The 17,756-nt window shown below is 47.9% G+C and overlaps 1 protein-coding gene across 3 annotated transcripts in view; it reads left to right on the top strand.

Annotated features, from left to right (window-relative positions):
- PARD3B (par-3 family cell polarity regulator beta) overlaps window positions 1-16,174 on the top strand; it is a 111,186-nt gene extending 95,012 nt beyond the window's left edge. For all 3 annotated transcript variants that reach the window (XM_076071700.1, XM_032965630.2, XM_032965631.2), the window contains 2 exons: window positions 2,367-2,506; window positions 5,608-16,174. In XM_076071700.1, coding sequence (XP_075927815.1) covers window positions 2,367-2,506; window positions 5,608-5,935 — 468 coding nt within the window. In that variant the 3' untranslated portion in view covers window positions 5,936-16,174. The remainder of the gene's footprint in view (window positions 1-2,366; window positions 2,507-5,607) is intronic.
- The last annotated feature ends 1,582 nt before the right edge of the window (window positions 16,175-17,756 follow it).

The raw sequence follows: 17,756 nt of genomic DNA, 5'->3' as shown, positions 1-17,756 counted from the left end.
TTCCTTTCGTGAAGGAGGTGTGCATATCGGCCTGTTGATGTTCATACACGGTTGGTGGTTACACCCGTCCGTATCTCCGAGTAAAGTCAAAGCAGGGCGGTGCGACGTTGCTGTGCGCGCGCTACACAGCACTACACAGCCCGACACAGCCCTACACAGCGCTACACAGCCCTACACAGCCCTACACATCGCTACACAGCCCTACACAGCGCTACACAGCGCTACACACCCCTACGCAGCCCTACACAGCGCTACACAGCCCTACACAGCGCTACACAGCCCTACACAGCGCTACACAGCCCTACACAGCCCTACACAGCCCTACACAGCGCTACATAGCGCTACACAGCACTACACAGCCCTACACAGCCCTACACAGCACTACATAGCGCTACACAGCCCTACACAGCCCTACACAGCACACTGCCCCCTGTTCCCCCCCCTTCCCTGCCTGTATATCCCACATGCCCCCCCCCCCCCCACTTGAGCTGCGTTGTAGATTGGCATGATTAACTCAATTAGCACGGCCAACCAGGCATGGCCCCTGCTGCACCCCCCACAGACCTGCCAAGTAGATTATCCGGGAGGGGGGGGGGACCCCCTTTACTTGCACAGCGAGGGGTCTCTATTTAAAATCCAGTGCATGGATGAGATTTAAAAAAGAAAAAGCAACGTAATTAAGTATAAATACACCTACGAAGGAGTGCTTCGTGTCGAGAGGCAATTTTGCAAAGTGAAGGCTGGCTTTTGGCAGCTCTGGTTTTTGTTAAAAGCCAGCAAAGTGCAGTGCAGAGGGAACCTGGTAAAACACTTTTTTTTTACCCCGAAGTTGATATTTTAGGGGCACGTGCAAGCACTTTGCACACCGACTTGAGTTTCAGTTTAGCAACCAAAAAAAACGGAATCTGGCCCTTCTCTGTATTTCCTTGTCTGGGGGGATGCTTGCTGGGTCCAGGTCATGGCATTCTTTTTAATTTGTTTCTCATTAGCATCTATTGCCCCTCAGTGTTATCCCGATGGTGCTGTCGGTGTCTTGAAGAACTCGCGCAACGCAATGTGACAGAATGGCCCACGGAAGTTGATATTACAGAGCTATCTCGGAGATCCCTTCACGTGACTTCTAGACCACACAGTCGGGCGCAACACTTCGCCACCCGCCCTGCGACGGAGAGTAACATTCATCGCGTGACAGTCAAAGCGATATTTTGTTTAATTATCCGAGCTGGTATTTAGTCATATTATGTGCAGAAGTCAATTTAAAGAGATGTTTGTTTTGTGTACAGCAATCGGTGAGCGGCCCGAGATCATCAACTGTCTACACTTGAGAATCTGGTTTATTCACAGGAGGCTGAAACCTGGATTCCAACCCCAGGATCTGAGTGGCGTGAGCCCCAGGCCTCTGACTTCTGAGCCGTCCACCCCACCTGCCTTGTGTTTTTTGTATAAATCACGAGGGTGGCTGCCTCTGCTTCCAAGCTCAGTTGCTGTGCGTGCCCCCTGGGCCCGTTGGAGTTTTGCAATTTGACAGAGACTCCCCTTTCTCAGTGAGGAGTTCACGCGTCTGCCCTCTCGCCGCTGTCTGCCATCGCCTCCTCATGCCCCTTTACCCCCCTTCGCTCCCTCTCTCGTTTTTTAATAATTTAAAGAGGGGAAAAAAACCCCACTTTTTTTGCAATCTGCATCCTTCGTTTCAACTTTCTGATGCTCGGGGCAATTACTATGAGGGCCGTTGATGTTTTATTATTATTATATAGGGTAATAATTCACAGCCCTTTGTCAATCCACTGCTGGATGAAGGTCTTCCCATGCTGTGTCATTCCAAAGTGGGCAGGGGCCAGGAGTATTCAGATATCACTCACTGCAGATGTTAGAAGCTATGGCAGGGAATTGAACTCGAGTTTGCCGAGTTCACAGCGAACTTGGTTCATATCGCGGAGCTGAATTCTGTACTAATAGAGGTGGCAAGTATTTAGTGTTACCAGTTTTTTGTGGATGGCTAATAAGAGTGGTTCGCATGATAACAAACTTATTAAATAAGGTCATTGTATCGTTCACTTTTGTTGGTAATTCTAAGATGTTGGTACAACTCAAGTTTGGTCATCTCAAGGTGGTACCAACAAGTTAAATATTTGGTCTGGGCCCCTAACCCATGTATCAACCACTGTGTTCATGTGTGTCCCCTCCTAGGACATCTGAAATTTCTATTCGGCCCCCAGTAAGGGAAGGGTTCCCCCATCGCCGAGGTCGCGTTAACGCCGGCCACGCGTTTCTGTCCCGTTGGTACCGAGCCCTCCTAGTTTACACCCTACCCTGCGAGCCGCGACGACGCGTGGCCGACGCCCGCGCGTGTGTGTGTGCCCACCCAGGTTCCAGGGCCCGCGGAGCACCGGAGCGGCCGCCACTCGGTGTCCGTCGAGATGCAGCAGCAGCAGCAGCGCAGGTGGCAGGAGGAGCGCGAGGGGCTGCTGCTGTCGCCCACGCGGCGGCGGTACAACTCCCTGCCGCGGTGAGGAATTGCGGCTTTGTTTGCCCCGTATGAGCCTCTCGCCGAGTCTTATCGCTGCCAAGGGGGTGGGGGGGGGGGGAGGGGAGGTGACCGGAAACGGGGAAGATTTCTTCACAATTCTGGCAAATCGCCTGATGAAGCTGGTTGTGATCGCCAGTAAACGTGTACTCGAAATTATGAATATTGTGGGCTTACTCTCAGACACAGCGGTGTGCTGAAGTAGAAACTAACTGGCACGTTTAGTTTACATCCCGAACCTTACCAATTGCCCGTTGACGAGTGGTGGCGGGTTAACGACACGTTTATATTTAAGCGCTCTAACCCACAAAAACAACTTTATTATGAATAACGGTGAAAGCCTACGACGTGTTAAACTGAGGCGATGATTACTCCGTAGATTCCAGTGGAGTAGTTTGCGGATTTATCTATTTATTTATTTATTATTTGGACCACGATGCCGGCACACAATGGCCTCCTCTCGCAAATGACGCCGGAGGGTTCGCCAACGTCCACGTGTGAAGCGGACAGCACGCAACTCTTCGCTGACTGCTTCCGCAACATTAATCGGTTCGGCAGCCGCTGGATTCGAACTGTCAACGTCTGCGACGAGCGGCGGGAATGTGCTTATGGCTAGGCCGCCCCGGAGACTTTTGACATCTGCACATATTCTCGTATTTTTAAACCATTACCTCAGGTTGAAAGCATTTGTGCGCATTAGTTCTGTCCATCTATAACGGTGGGGGTAGGGGGGGGTGGGGGGCAGGGGTGAAATGGGGGGGGGGGGGGATGGTGCTATGGTAACTCTCTGAAAGATGATTCAATATGAATGTAACTGCAGCATGAGGTTGTGTTGCTATTAGGAACTTATCCTATTGGAACCGGGTAAACTGATGAAAGATTTGCCTAAAACTTTCAAATACAAACCAGAGAAAATAGGAATAGACAAATGCATTTTTGATACTATGCAAATGGAGTTTGCCTGTTGCCGCCCATACTGCATATTAAATATTTTAAAAGACAAAAGCATGATGGAAAGTATCACATGACCCATGCGTATTAATTATTTTTCCTAACTTGCCAAAGTATCCAGATTTTTCATCTTACTTAAAATGAACCTTTATTTTTCTATATATTTATGAAATATTACGTTAACTGCTCCATACCCCTAAATTTTTGGCCGTAAACCATTTCTACTTGATCAAACGTAAACATCCGTGTCACAAAATGGCCCATAGATGTCAGGACAGCAATTAGGTCATCACCTACTTCTGAGAGTTTGAGTTCTATTCATTTGTATGAGTTAGGGTTTTCTCCAGGTGCTGTGCATTCCTTCCAATTATTAATATACTTAATTACGAATTGGCCACTCTGTCGACGTGGGACACTGCTGAAAAAACATATCGTAACAAAGTAGTACTTTCCTGGGTAAAAAAAAGGGCTATTGTTACACCGCGCATGATCAAGACGTGCAGATAGTGGCCACCACGTTGAGCTTGGGGTGCTTATGAACGTCGGGAACTGTGTAACCCCTTCGGTCGACGGCGATAATTCACCCGACGGCGATTATGGTACGCTGTGAAAACACGCGACCGTGGTTTATGGCGTCGCTGACGCAACGAAACGTGCCGTGGGGGGAATGAAACAGAATATTTATATATACTGGAGGGATCTGATGAGATGTTAAGCTCTTTTTCACAGATGTCCAGTGGGGGCAGGTCTGAAAGTTCTAACAACAAATATTTCAAAAACACAATCTGAGTGCAAAGTATCGGAAAGCTAAGAAAAAATAGAAACTTTACCATTAAACTTTACCAGGTAAGGTCCCACTGAGCTGTTTTCTTTTTCAAAAGCAACCTGGCCATAAATGATAGCTCAACGATGTGGCTCATCATCATGTCGAATATAACAGCAGCCAAATCATCTAAATGATCTAAACGCATGGCGAGGGACCATCGCCCTTGTTTGCCTTGCCGCTTGCAGCTGCCGCGTACATTTCTGACGATTTCTTTAGTTAAATATAATAAATTATGGGGGTAAAAGTAAAAAAACAAAAACTAAAAAGGGGGGGGGGGGCACCTCGCCCGGCGTCCCGTGAGGTCTCCTGCTGCTCCACGGCCCCGGCAGCTTGGAAGCCGCCCGCGTGTGGAAAAACTCGGAATTGCCCCTCCTGGTTTTGCATCCTGCTTGCTGAAGCTCCCCCGGGCGTCATTAGACAAATTTCGGACACTAATCATCGGGTTAGGAATGGTGAACTCAAGTAAGAAAAAATTATATACAATAAAAAAATAAAGGAACCCGGGGAAGGGTTTTTGTTTTCCTTGGAGAAAGCGTATTGGAAAATTAGCGCTGGAGCGGCGATCCAGCCGACGACGTGATAATACGGCCAAAATAAAGGCATGTATCTTTTAACGCTTTTCAACTTGATAGGTGAAATCGGTTATGCTCTGTTGATCCGTACGTAATGGGAAAGGGTGCACGATGACTCTTGTAGGTACGGTCCATTGTGTACAAGTCTGGAGTATACAAAGTTGTGTTGCTATTTGGGACTTACCGTCTTGAAAGCTGGCAAATATTTTATGAAAGAGTTGCCCAAAAATGTGAAGACCAATCCAGTGCAAAAGGACACTTTGCAAATATTGCAGAGGCATTAGAACTTGACTGCTCCGCTGGCTTCCGTAGTGCCAATACAATTATTCCGAAGACAAACGCGTATTCTTGTCTTACCAAGATAACCTCAATACTCGTCTTCAAGAGGGTCCCGTTTATCACATTTTGACCAATTCCTTCGTTCGCGTGTGCACGCACGAGGGAAGAGCACTCGCGAAACAAATCGGAATGTCCAGTTGAGGTCAGCAACCTGCTTCCTGCACTGCCACCTGCAGGCCAACTCCCAGCCCCATAAAATGTGGGTGTGTGCCGCACACAGTGACACATGCCACGATCCAGCAAAGCGCTCGCTCGCAGACACGCCACCCACAACCCTTCCCCCGCCACCCCTCCCGTCAAGGTTGAGACCCAAGATCCATTTTGCCCCCGATGCCGTCGCCAACTTTTCCTACCCTCTCCCGACGCTTTTTTTCTCCACCTCCTCCACGCTTCAGGCTCGCGAAGAAGTCTCCTCCGCGGAGCCAATCGGGGCCTCCCGGCAGCGTGGGCTGGGCCTTCCGGGGCGCGGACGACGCGTCGGCGTGGAACGGCCACGCTGGGCGGCCGGCCCACCCCAGCTCGTGCCACAGCCTGGAGGAGGAGGAGGGGGGGGCGGCGGTGTTCGAGTTCCCTTGTACCGGGCGGCGGGCGCACAGCCCCCTGCGCAGGGACGTGCCGCCCCCGCTTGGCGGCGGCGGCGGCACGCCGGCCGACGCGCCGAACTACGCGGCCGAGATGCAGAGGCTCGCGGGCCCGGCCGCCGCCCGGCCGAACCGCGTCTGAAGCCACGGGCGCGTTTCGTGCGTTGCGTTGTGGCGCGCGCGCGTGGAGGCGGCGAGCTAGCCGGGTGCGCTGCGGACAAACGTGAAGCAACGGACGCTGGCGGTCGTGGGAGATGCGTAAACAGGCACGCGGATTACACTGGAGTAGGAGTGGCAGGCGACAGCATGGCCTCTTATAGTTGGATGCTATTTTATTTAAATTCTCCCCCCACGTTTTCTAGCGGCAAGACGGCTAATGTGTTTTTTTATATATATTGTGCATCTGCAGGGCCATTTTTATGTATGTTCTGTAAAACACTGCATTTTGTGGTGTTAAACTGTGTAATGTAACTGGTAATGGTGTTGAGCAAAGTGGGACATGTTTTCAAGGTGTTCTGTGCCCCTGAGCCACTTGTTGAGAAACGAAGGACTGTGAAGGCCTCACGCAGGAACGTTTTAGCCAATCTGAACTGTGTTTTTGTGATCATATGGGTTCGATCAACCAATCATATTGCTTTAATAAAAAAAAATAACGTGTCTAGTTTTTCTGAGCCTTTCCAACATTTAATGATTCAGCAATAATAATAAAACATATTTTCTCATGCTTACGATACATGCATCGAATTGTGCATGTGAAAACTGACTGCTGGATTTTGAACTTCAAATTCTATGCTGTTACATTTCGACTTGGGGGTGCTGCTGTGGAGTAATGGTGTTTGTACATCAGACTTGCATGACTGGACATCTGTGAAACAGAGATTTATAGCTCATCGGATTCCTCCAGTATAAATGCACATTCTGATTCTGCACTGCAGAGGTCACCGGTTCAGTTTGAACCCTCCACTGCAGCAGTTCAAACGATGGTGCAAGTGTTAATAAAAAAAAACGTCCCTCTCGCTGTACGGGTACACTACAGTCGACCGGGAGTGTTCCTCGTGGTGGGGTACGATTTAGGAAGTCCAACCTCTTCCAAGCCATCTGCCCAGCATTGGAAGAGTAGGCCAAAGTATCCTCGAGAGAGTGAGAGAGCTTCAATAGGAGGCCATTCCACCAGCGGTGATGCGAGCAAGACATTTCAGGGGTTGCTCCTTTACCTTCAGTTCATGCAAATGAAGTGAGCAACACTCTGCAAACAATCAGAACAAAATTGGAAGCTGTGCCGATAAGACGGCAAATATGAAGATCGAGCGAAAACGAATAATATTTTCCGAAATGCATTCGTGGGGACCCCTGAATTCATGGAATCGCTGGTGGTGGGATGATTTGTTACGCGCGTCTAAGTGCTTGTCAACACTTTCGATACATTTCGGAGAACCCGTGTCATCGTGAATACTGACGCGGGCGCGGTTGGCCGCGTCACCATCCCAAGGCATCGTTTGTGTGACCCTCGGTAGTTCTCACGTCTTAGTCTCCCATCGGTGGTGTCTTATTAAAGCACCTTAAAGACTTCTAAATTCAAATCAAAAACCTTTTTTTCATTCCATGGTCCACTACCTGTCCCATTCCTTATTCGTTCCGAAGGTAGAAAATGTAATCGCCTTTAACGGGTGATCACGTACGTTCCGGTAATGTTTTTAATTTAAACGTCTGTAGAACACAGACGTTAAAGTGTAACAGATGCCTCATGTGCTCTCAATAAATTAATAACGCTTGATCTCGAAGTATGTTAACTTCACAATGACGGTCCATTGGGATCCGTCTGAATAGATGTTTCTGGCACGGCTTAAATTTTCAGAGGCATGCGGTTTTTATTATTTGACTACCCTAACTGAATTTATGATCCTTCATTATTCGAGTGGATAGCTGCTTATGCGTGCAATATATCATGGGTGGTGTAAACATTAAACCTGCCCAGTAATTCACTTAAAATGTTGCAGTCAAGAGTCTGCATTTGATTCTTAATTTGTTTTTGTTACATTGCCGTGAATAGTAGCGGCCTCTAGTGGCTGCAGAGGGTGACGTGACTAATCGAAATCATTAGTTGAAGAATCTGTATATGCATCGATGCATCGTCCCACTCGTTCTGTACAGTGCAGGTAATGACTTCTCAGCCTCTCAAAGGAAAACCACAATGCCGATTTAACCTTAGCACACAGCCTCTGGAATTTTAATTTACCACAAACTGCCCTTGTTCTCCCGAGATTTAAATCATCCATCTATGAAAGCACGCGCGTTAAACTCCGATTTCAGCAAATGTAGATGGGCGGGCACCTGTGGATGAGAAACAGACTTCGTGGCAGCGTATACTTTGAAGTCTCTGCATATTTTTAGGTTGCGTGTCTGTCGCTTAAAATCCCTAGCCCTTTTTTTCCTTTCCCGAAGATGGTGTAAACACGTTTTTTTTTCCTCTTTAAAGAAAGGAGAAGAGAAAAAGCGGAACTGCAACAATTTAAAAGGACTGTTGTCTTGCCGGGCCAATGATACGCGTTTAATGTTGTGTTCCGTGTAAACCGTTGCGCATTTCGGGTTTGACGAGGGTGTGAACACATTGGGCGAAGTGGAAATTTCCTCGGGAGAAAACGCTTCTCCTCTGGAGTGGATGCGGTGAATTGCTCCGACTGGAAAAGCCATAGGGGGCGAGAGTTATGCAATCCGAGACTGGATTTCCCATTACTTGTTTCCATACCCGGCTCTCTTTACTACCACTTTCTGCGGCGGTTTTTTGTGTGTGTGTGTAACTTCTCCCCGAAACCAAAAATCTCCAAAATGGGCATCATTTTACGTTTGTGCGTGCGTGTGTGTATATGTCCAACTTCTCTCTCGCATCGTACGTAGCCAAAACCGTGCTAATCGTCAACATGTCCAATAGTTTAACCAACTCAATGTGGCCCGCACATCAAGGAGGCCGCGCGCGTGTCATTTAATCACTGTCGAGCGGTGATGCAGATCGACAGGCAGGGGAGGCGACGCAGTGTCGTGAGGTCTCGACTTGAACTCGACAGGGGCAGCTGACAGCACGGATGACTGTGTGTGGGGAGGGGGGGGGGGGTGCCAGCCTAGAGGGGTAGCAGCCACAGGAGGATGAGCAAATCATCGCACTGATCGAAGGGCGACTTGGGTCGCGACCTTTGATCGAGATCTTTGGTAGCGGCGACGACTTCTGCAGCGGTGGGAGTCGATTCGTTGAAGCTGGAACGTTATTAGCAAGCTATTGGGTAAATCTTGACTGCAGGAAATCATATCCTTTGGGTCTTTCGGTAAAGTCACGTAGATAGGTTCAAAGAAAAGAACACAAAAAAATTACGGAAAAAACTACGACGTTTCGATCGCAACACGAGCGGTCGTCATCATTCGTGGCACGTTCCTGATGACGGCCCGTTTGTGTTGCGATCGAAACGTCGTAGTTTTTGTTTGTTATTTCCTTTGAACCTTTCTATACGTGACTTTACCCAAAGACCCAAAGAATACGTATTCTGGTACTTGTAGGGCTTTCGTAAACCGTTCTTTGGTCGGTGGGCAAAGAATGTCACGCAACGCAACGCGAGCCTGAAATTATTGCGTGTAGTCCGCACCTTGCAAAGGTTCTACACATTTGTACGTGAACTGGATGCCACTGTCAAAACTTGGGCTCGATGAGCGACCGAGAGACGGGGAGTAAGAAAAAAAATCGAAGAACGATATATATAAACTATATACAAACGATGTGGCCACAATTTTTTTTTTGCCGTACGAATTCCGTCAGAAAAAATATCCACGTGTCAAAATAACAACACCGAGTCGATTTCTTTCAGCTTACTGCTCTCGGTCAAATCCACAGTTCGTTTCCGCCGAGCTTAAATACGTTTAACGTGGCTCATTGTTTTTTTTCGGTAAAGTCACGTATGTAGAAATACAATAAAATTATATTAAAACAAAAAACAATCACGACGTTTCGATCACAACGCAAGCGATCTTCATCAGGTGTCAAGAACAAATCACGGAGGTAAATACGACGAAAAGATGAGAGACGAGAATTCAACAAACCTGAAAAAAACATTATGTTGAAGCACTTCCAGTCAGGCCAATAACACAGTTAGACACTTCCTGGCGAACCACGAATTTCAGAAGAGTGTTAAATTTCGTGTTCAACCTTTGGATTGCACATACCAGCATAGATAGAATGAAAAATACGAGGTACACGGTCAGTTGAAATACATATACAAGTCCGCCAAGAGGTAAGGAGGGAGGAAAGACGTGACTTTACCGAAAAAACACCAATGAGTAATTTTATGCAGTCACGAAAGCTTTAATACTTTATTAAGTTTGACGTCGGTGTACCAGCCGGCCCGTGAGGTGACAGACGAAGCCGTGTTCCATTACGATACGGGGAGGGCTTCTGCGCGTCTGGTCTCATCTCGTTTCGTTCTCTGCTCCCCCCCCACCCCTAACATTCGTGGCACGTTCGTGAGCGTGGCTGGCGAGCGTCTCGTCGGCACATTTGTCCGTACGCACGTCCGCAGCGTCTCTCGGCGAAAGGTGTTGCGATGCACCGTCAAAAAAAATCGAAACAACACGGAACGAATTTGCACGTTCCCCTACTTCATAAATGCGAATCGTTGCAACGGACTCTCTCCCGAAGAGTTGTCTGCGCGAAAGAAGTTCCAACATTACAAACGCAATCAAATTCCTTGGTTTTCATATTTTGCGTGCCTCGTACATTGTGGGAAAGTTGATGATGATGATGATAACGAGTGGTGGAATGTAAATCGCGTGCTCGCAGTGGCGATTGGCGGAATATGGGAACGTGCCTTGCGTGGCGTGTGCAAGGGAATAGGAACACAAGAGCTGATGTCACCGAAGGCAGTGCTCACGAACCACAGCACGGCAGTGAATGAGGTCGCGAGCTTCCTATTGTGCAGTTTCCAACACACGGGAAGCTTAATTGGGCCCCCCCCCCCGCTGATAATTCATTACTGTCCGTTAATTGCGTTTAACGAATGTTGTCCAAGCTGCGGTTGGCTGACATCCAGCACCGTGAATGTGGGTGAATCCTAATCGCTCTTATTTGCTGCTCAGCCGTTACCACACCCACGGTGCAATTACTACGACGATGGCGATAATGATTAACATGTTAAACCCAGTGTTACTGCAGAGCGACACCGTTTGTCTCGGCTTCCATCGTTCCGTCAATGTGTTCGTATTAATAATGCAAATTACCAGCTCTCAGTCCACCCGGATTCATATTCTGCTTTAGCTCTGTCTCGCAATGTTACGTTTTCCACAGTGTGTGAATTAGGGGTGTGATGATGTATCGATTACTATCGATTATTTAGCTCCTGGCAGGTGCATCGAAGGAAGACGCGTGTGTAACAATCTGTACTTTTCGAGTCGTACACACAGTCGTATGAAGTTTAAGATGTTTACTTCACCGCTCCAGTCACTAGATGCGCTACCATTCACCGCAATGAACAAAAGGAATACATTATTGGGAGAGTCACAAACACTGTGTGACAATTCATAGGATATTGTTCTACTCATAGTGTACATTACGACGCGTGTTTGATTCTTGGAACTAAACCCCACCCCCCCCCCCCAAAACATCTCTGTACCAAGGTTCTAATAATATATTGTCTATTAATTACAGTTCTCACGTTCCACCGCTTCCTGCCCAGTAGAAATTACTAGTCATTGCGTCCACGTGCATCCGGTTCACATGACACGTCGATATTGCACAGGGAATGCAGAAGCCGTGGAGTGCGCATTGTGATGAGCAAGAATCATGCTTGTGATTAATATTGCCTACTGCAAAGAGGAACTTTCGTTTTGCCAAAAAAGTGGTTCCCTTAAACCAGTGGTTCTTAACTTTTACTGTAGCCTTGCACCCCTTTGGTTCTAAATCTTTAAGAAGAAAAAAAATCTATCACGTTAATAAATAAAGTAGCCGTCCTTACGTGCCCGTGCTTAATTTGTGTTTCGATGATTTACCTTCTAAAAACAAATCTGGCCATGTGTCGCACCCCCAGAAAGGGCATCTGGCACCCTAGGTTAAGAACCACTGCCTTAAAACCCCAACGCGTGGCCTAAAATATTCCACGGCGCGCGCTCGGCGTTTGCACCCACTTCGTACACGGTCACGTGTTCATCGCAATGATTGAGTCTCGTTTGGGGGTCAACAGTGCCGGCTGTCACGTGTTGTACACGTGGGCATGGGAACATAGACGGCTGGGCAGGCAACTGCCCCCCCCCCACCCTTCATCTTTTTGTGAACGGATGTGCCAGCCACATGCCCTGCTTTCTCAATTACAAGCCAAGCAGTCTTGAGCCTGCTTGGATTTTTTTTTATGGGTGACCACCGGGGTTTGTGGCCAGGTGTTGTAGGCGTGGGGCTGTGTGGTAGCCACGAGTTAGCAGTGTTGAGTGTCACCCCGTCCCCTCGTATGCGTGGTGGGTTTTCTCCGGATTTCTCCGCTTTCCTCCAACGTGAAACCAAACACTCGTTCACGGAATTGGCCAAACATCCCAATGCAAGAAGGACCCTTTAAAAAAAAACAGGTCCTTGAAACTTAAGTGAGGCTTTCCTTTCAAAATAATTGTGACCATTATTATTGCTTGATCATGTTCATGACACGGACCACCACGGATTAATGCAATCCCCCCCCAAACTTAAATTGTTCTCACATCACCTGACACCAACGTCTGGTTATCACGGTCAACCGTTAGAACTCGCCATGCAGTTCTTTACGATTCGATGAATTGTCGTGGTTCGATTCACGAATTCTGATTTTTGTTATTTTTATCATCGTGATGAAAACGGCGCCTCTGGTGGCTGCGGGCGTTCATGCGACCCAATTTACATTTTGTACGAATCGACAAACGAGATCAAACTTCACGCACGCGACTTCAGATGCACGCGACTTTAATTGATTGAATCAAATGCGTTGTTGCGTGCCCAAAGTGAACGCAGAAATGGCACATTTGCCAACCCTACCAACTTAAGCTTCCTATTATTAAACCCTGTTTACCGCGTACCGGTTTACAAAACGAATCCCACCGTTTTGTAAAAATTTGGGAGAAACATAAAAGCTCCCAACAAAATTTCGATTCAATCGTGGCTTTGAAAATCGGAGTGACCTGCGTGCAAGACGAACATTAATTCTGTATTTCAGAATAAAAATATTTATTTTATACTGAAGGAATCCGATGAGCTATAAAGCTCTTTTGCACAGACGTCCAGTCGGGGCGGGAAAGAACGTTACAACAACAAACAGTACACAAACATTATAGGAGTGCAACGTACAGGAAAGCTAAAAAAAATCACCCAAACACATGCAAACCAAAACTAAACCATCCCCATCCTAACAGGCAAAAATCCCGCTGAGGTACGCACTTATTTTTGCAGAAGCAACCTGGCCACAAATGGATAAGCTCAACAACGTAGCCCCAAACCGCGTGTTACTTTTGCAGGAACCTCCACACCGATGCCCACGTGGTGTCTGACTCAAGGGCAACACTCGCAGTCGTTTTGAAACTATGGCACTGGGATTACGGACTCGGCATGGAAAACCCGCCAGCTTCACAGTTAGATTAACCATCACAAATGACAAGGGTTACGATTGAATTCAATAATTCGCTGTAGAAACGAGGTTTCATCATGTCATTTGAATTTTGGTCATTTTTTTCCTCTCTCGTTCGTCCAGTTTTGTTCACCCCCGATAGCTGACGTTTGACATTAAGATATAATTTGCATACCATCCGCACCTTTTTCAATCCACAACGTGCAGTGTCGGCCATGGTTGTTGTTTTGACCACACTTCACCGTGCCCGTAAGTATGGTGAAGGGGCGGGGAAGGCCGGACCGGTTTAGAAATTTCACCTGCCTCTTGATGTTGCCTCTTGCCAGGAATCGAACTCAACTTTCGGCTCCCCCCCCCACCCCCCCCCCCCCCAATTTAATTTTCTTTTTCTGGGCGTTTGATTTACAGCCACACTCAGTGTCGAACTCACGAGGGTTCCTTCTTTTTAGTTTAAAATTATTATTGTTTTAGCCAATTCATAACGAGTGTGTTTATACAGGTGGGGGGGGGGGGAGGAAACTGAGTACCTGGAGACCTCCCCCCCTCCCAAAAACGCAAGTGGAGGTTGGAAGATACAATACTTATCGATTGTAAAGCGTTAAGCGACGCTCACGAATACGCTTCGACGTTGTGTCTAACTGCGAGCGCGAGAATCTGTTCCGAAGGATGCCCGAGCGACGCGTCTTTACGCGCGCGCGCACGCTGCCACAACGGCATGCGAAGAGCCACCACGTTTTAGGTGCGGCGCAAATGTTCGTCGCGAAGGGACGCGTGAGAGGAATTGTCCTTTCACAGGGAGAGCTCAACGCTCGAGCCGTCGTGACTGACGGTGGAGGAGAGCGGTGAATGTTGGCATTCGGGGGGACTTTTATATCGTGTCAAAGAGCATTGGATTTTCCAGTCGGCGAAGCTGTCGTGAGTTGATGTCGCGCACAAGCTTTTGTGCCTTTTTAATGAGATTTTTTTTGGCCGGGGGGGGGGGGGGGCTGGGGAAATTTGTACAAAGACTTTTGTAACTGTTTAAAAAAAAAGGCTCGGTAATCAAAAGTATCGTGATGGCACGTGACTAAGTGTTCTGTCAGTCTTCATTTCTGTGAATATAATTTAGAACGTCCAAATGACTTTTAGGGGGCGCAGCTAATGTATAGGTGGTGTGCTAAGCTAACGTAACGTGCAATTTGTCACAACTTTATGTGTCCATAGCAATTTCATAAAGACTTGTTTTTTCGCCAATTATGAAAATGAATGTTATTACGCAATTATTACAATGTGTAGCCCTTTTATGGATCCACCACCGAATGAAGGCCCTGTCAGTCGTGACTGTTGTTTGGACCATACGTTACCACACTGGGCTGTGTGGGTTAACGAAGCGGGTGGTGGGGTTAGTGGGGGTGACCCGGACCGGTATGGCGATCGCTCACCACTGCTGTTATAAAAATTAAACCGAAGCTTTGCAGGGTTCCCTGTGCAATGCACTCATCACTGCGCCACCCCTCCCCCAATGTAGCATTATTATTATTATTATTTTGTATGGAACATTAAGGGGGTGCTGGCCTGATCGTACTGGAGTTGCAATCCAGAGTTAGACGGGTTCGATCTCTTGGCGCGGCAGTCAGAATAATGGCCACGTTTCTTCATAACCTCGCAACCTCTGTCCGCCCGGCAGTTATAACCGGGCAACACCGCAGGAGGTTGATCGGCAGGTCACGTGTGATGGATTAAAGTGTGGGTACTCCAACCTCTTCCAACACGTCTAGCCAGCTTGTAAGAGTAGGCGAAAATTCCCTCGGGTGAGGGGGGGGTACTCACGTTTTCCTCTCGAGGGTGGCCCTTCAATCGCAGCGGCCTGCACCTTGACCTCCATACAACATTACATTTCTTAAGCGGTGAAAATGAACTTGATCGAATGCACGAATCGACAGAAGCCCTCTGGCTCCTATCAGGGCAAGACGCTGAAGCTTCCGTCTGCGTCAATACGATGCAAAAGAGTTGGAGCTGCGCACAGCATCTGAACACAGTTAAACGTGAGAGAATACATTGCGTAGCTGTGGCTCACGGTGTAGTGAACCGAGACTGTTCCTATCAGACACTGCGAAACCCATAACGCGGCTACAACCACCAATTAGTGAACACGTTTTAATCATATTTATTTAAGGGAATACTTCCACCGCTTAATGTTTCCTTAACCTCACCACACTGCGTTATATTTAAAAAAAAACTACAGTACGGACAGAGGCGAGTTGCTTTTGATGAAATGAAGAAGAAGAAAAAAAAACCCTCCGTTGTTAAACTTTTAAGAAAATGAGAAGTATATTTTTTTTAATAGATCTCGTCAGCTTTTTTACAGAAATAATGTTCACGTCGCAAACGACGGTGGTGGGAATGCATCCCGAGTTTTCTCGGCTCATTTTCTTTTTCCCCCCATTTGTAAGGTTTGTCACTGTTGGGTGGTCATTGGTGGAAATTCCACGTCGCTGTAGCAAGGGACGAAGCTGCCCATTGGGACAAGCGTTGTTCGCGTTGAGCCCACCACATGCCATCGAGTCGCTGTGTGTGATTGTATACACAGCTATACATGTACATTATAAGCCTCGTGAGTATTGTGTGTGTCGCCACAGATGACATGCATTGCTCATCTTTAATAAAAGCTGTGACGGCCAATTCGCCAAGGTGTTTGTATGCGCACTCTACCGAAAACAAGTATGATGTACAGAACAAGACGAAATTTTAAATCAATAATAATAATAAACACATCTTTGTAGATAATACGGTTCTTATGTTTGCATGTGTTTTTGCTTTACACGGCTTGTTGTGCTGGCAACATTGCGGTGTGTGGGTGTGTGGGCTGTGGGGAGCGGTCGTGTTGTGGTTAGCGCGCCGCGCTCCGAACCCGGCGACCCGAGTTCAATACCCGCTCACGGACAAGACCAGATTATCTGAACCGGTCCGGGGTACCCCCTAGGTCGACTCAGCCTTTAATGAGTAACTGGTGCGGTGTGTAAAAATCGCCACTGGGGAGACAAAGGCGGTCGTGCGTGGCGCTGGCCACCCACCCCCTCGTGTACCGTTCCGGCCATCATAGACGCTCACTAACAGCACTTGCCCCAACAGTCTGTTACAGGCTACAAGGGGGATCTTTGTCTTTGTACCTCGACGTGTCCTTAGCGTGGCACCAGCGTTGTAGTGAGTGTCAGCTGTTGTGATCGTGTGCGTGCACGTGCCTCGGCATAACGGGTCCTGTTTCTTCTTCGTTATCAAAATTTATTTCGTTCACCTTTTGATTTGGTTATTCTCAAACGTGACGATCGTTCAACACCTATCCTAGGTATTTGTTTTGTGTTGCGTTGTCCGGTCCTTTGTTGAGCGAACTTGATGGACGTTACTTTTCTTTTCCGCGTATTTGTATTGAGTTCAACTTTGCAGCCTACTTTGTTAGGGGTCGTCCATAAATGACGTCACGCACCTGGGGGGGTGGGGTGGGGGTTGAGAAATGTGACGATGTGTGACGAGGGGGGGGGTTTGATAAATGTGACGTCACATCAAAATGCGCAACTTTAAATTAATATAGACAACACGTTTTACTTAATTAAATAGACGTTTTAAGACATGTTGTCTCATACAACATCAGAGTGCAGCGGCACATTAAATACGCACTACAATGGCAATAGTTTAAAGTGATTTGGAGCATGTTTTATTTGGGGGGGGGCAGAGCATTGTGACGTCATCTTTGAGGGGGGGGGGTCTGACTTATTGTGACGCCGTGTGACGAGGGGGGGGGGGTCAAAAATCGTCCAGAATAGCGTGACGGCCCCTTAGTCGTATCGAGAGTTCAGACCGTTCGTGTACAATCGGTGAACACCGCCTGCTATGACGAAGCGTGGAGAGATGCATGTCTGGGATTGCAGCACACACAGAGAGGGACGAAAATAACGCATGGGTTAAAGAACAATAGGCAGCCTACAGCAGACATCATCACGATGACTGTTCGTGAAAGTGAAGTGGGCTTGGGCAGGGACATCGCTAGACGAGATGATGGCTCGCGGATGCGACTGGTGGCGGAACGGCAGCCAAAGAGAAAGGCGCCCGAGAGGACGACGAAGACGAAAAGTTGGAGCGACGAGATGAGTAGGAGCGACGTGGATCGTGGAATCGCAGGAGCTTTTAGCAAAGTTTCGATAGATCAGGGGTGATGACGACGACGACGATGATGGTGGTGATGTTTATGTGTGTACGCACGCGCTACGTAGTCCATGCGAGTTGTGCAATTGTGACGGGGAAGTCGGCAAGTGATGGATGCACGTAACTCGTGTCGGTGAAGATCCCAGCTTCCGTCCCTGCCGTGACATCCTC

This window comes from Petromyzon marinus, chromosome 34 (genome assembly GCF_048934315.1).
Source record: "Petromyzon marinus isolate PM22_M1 ecotype Great Lakes invasive population chromosome 34, UKy_Petmar_22M1.pri1.0, whole genome shotgun sequence".
Lineage (NCBI taxonomy): Eukaryota > Metazoa > Chordata > Hyperoartia > Petromyzontiformes > Petromyzontidae > Petromyzon > Petromyzon marinus.
The sequence above is the reverse complement of the archived record's forward strand: the minus strand, read 5'-3'. Positions and strand labels throughout refer to the sequence as shown.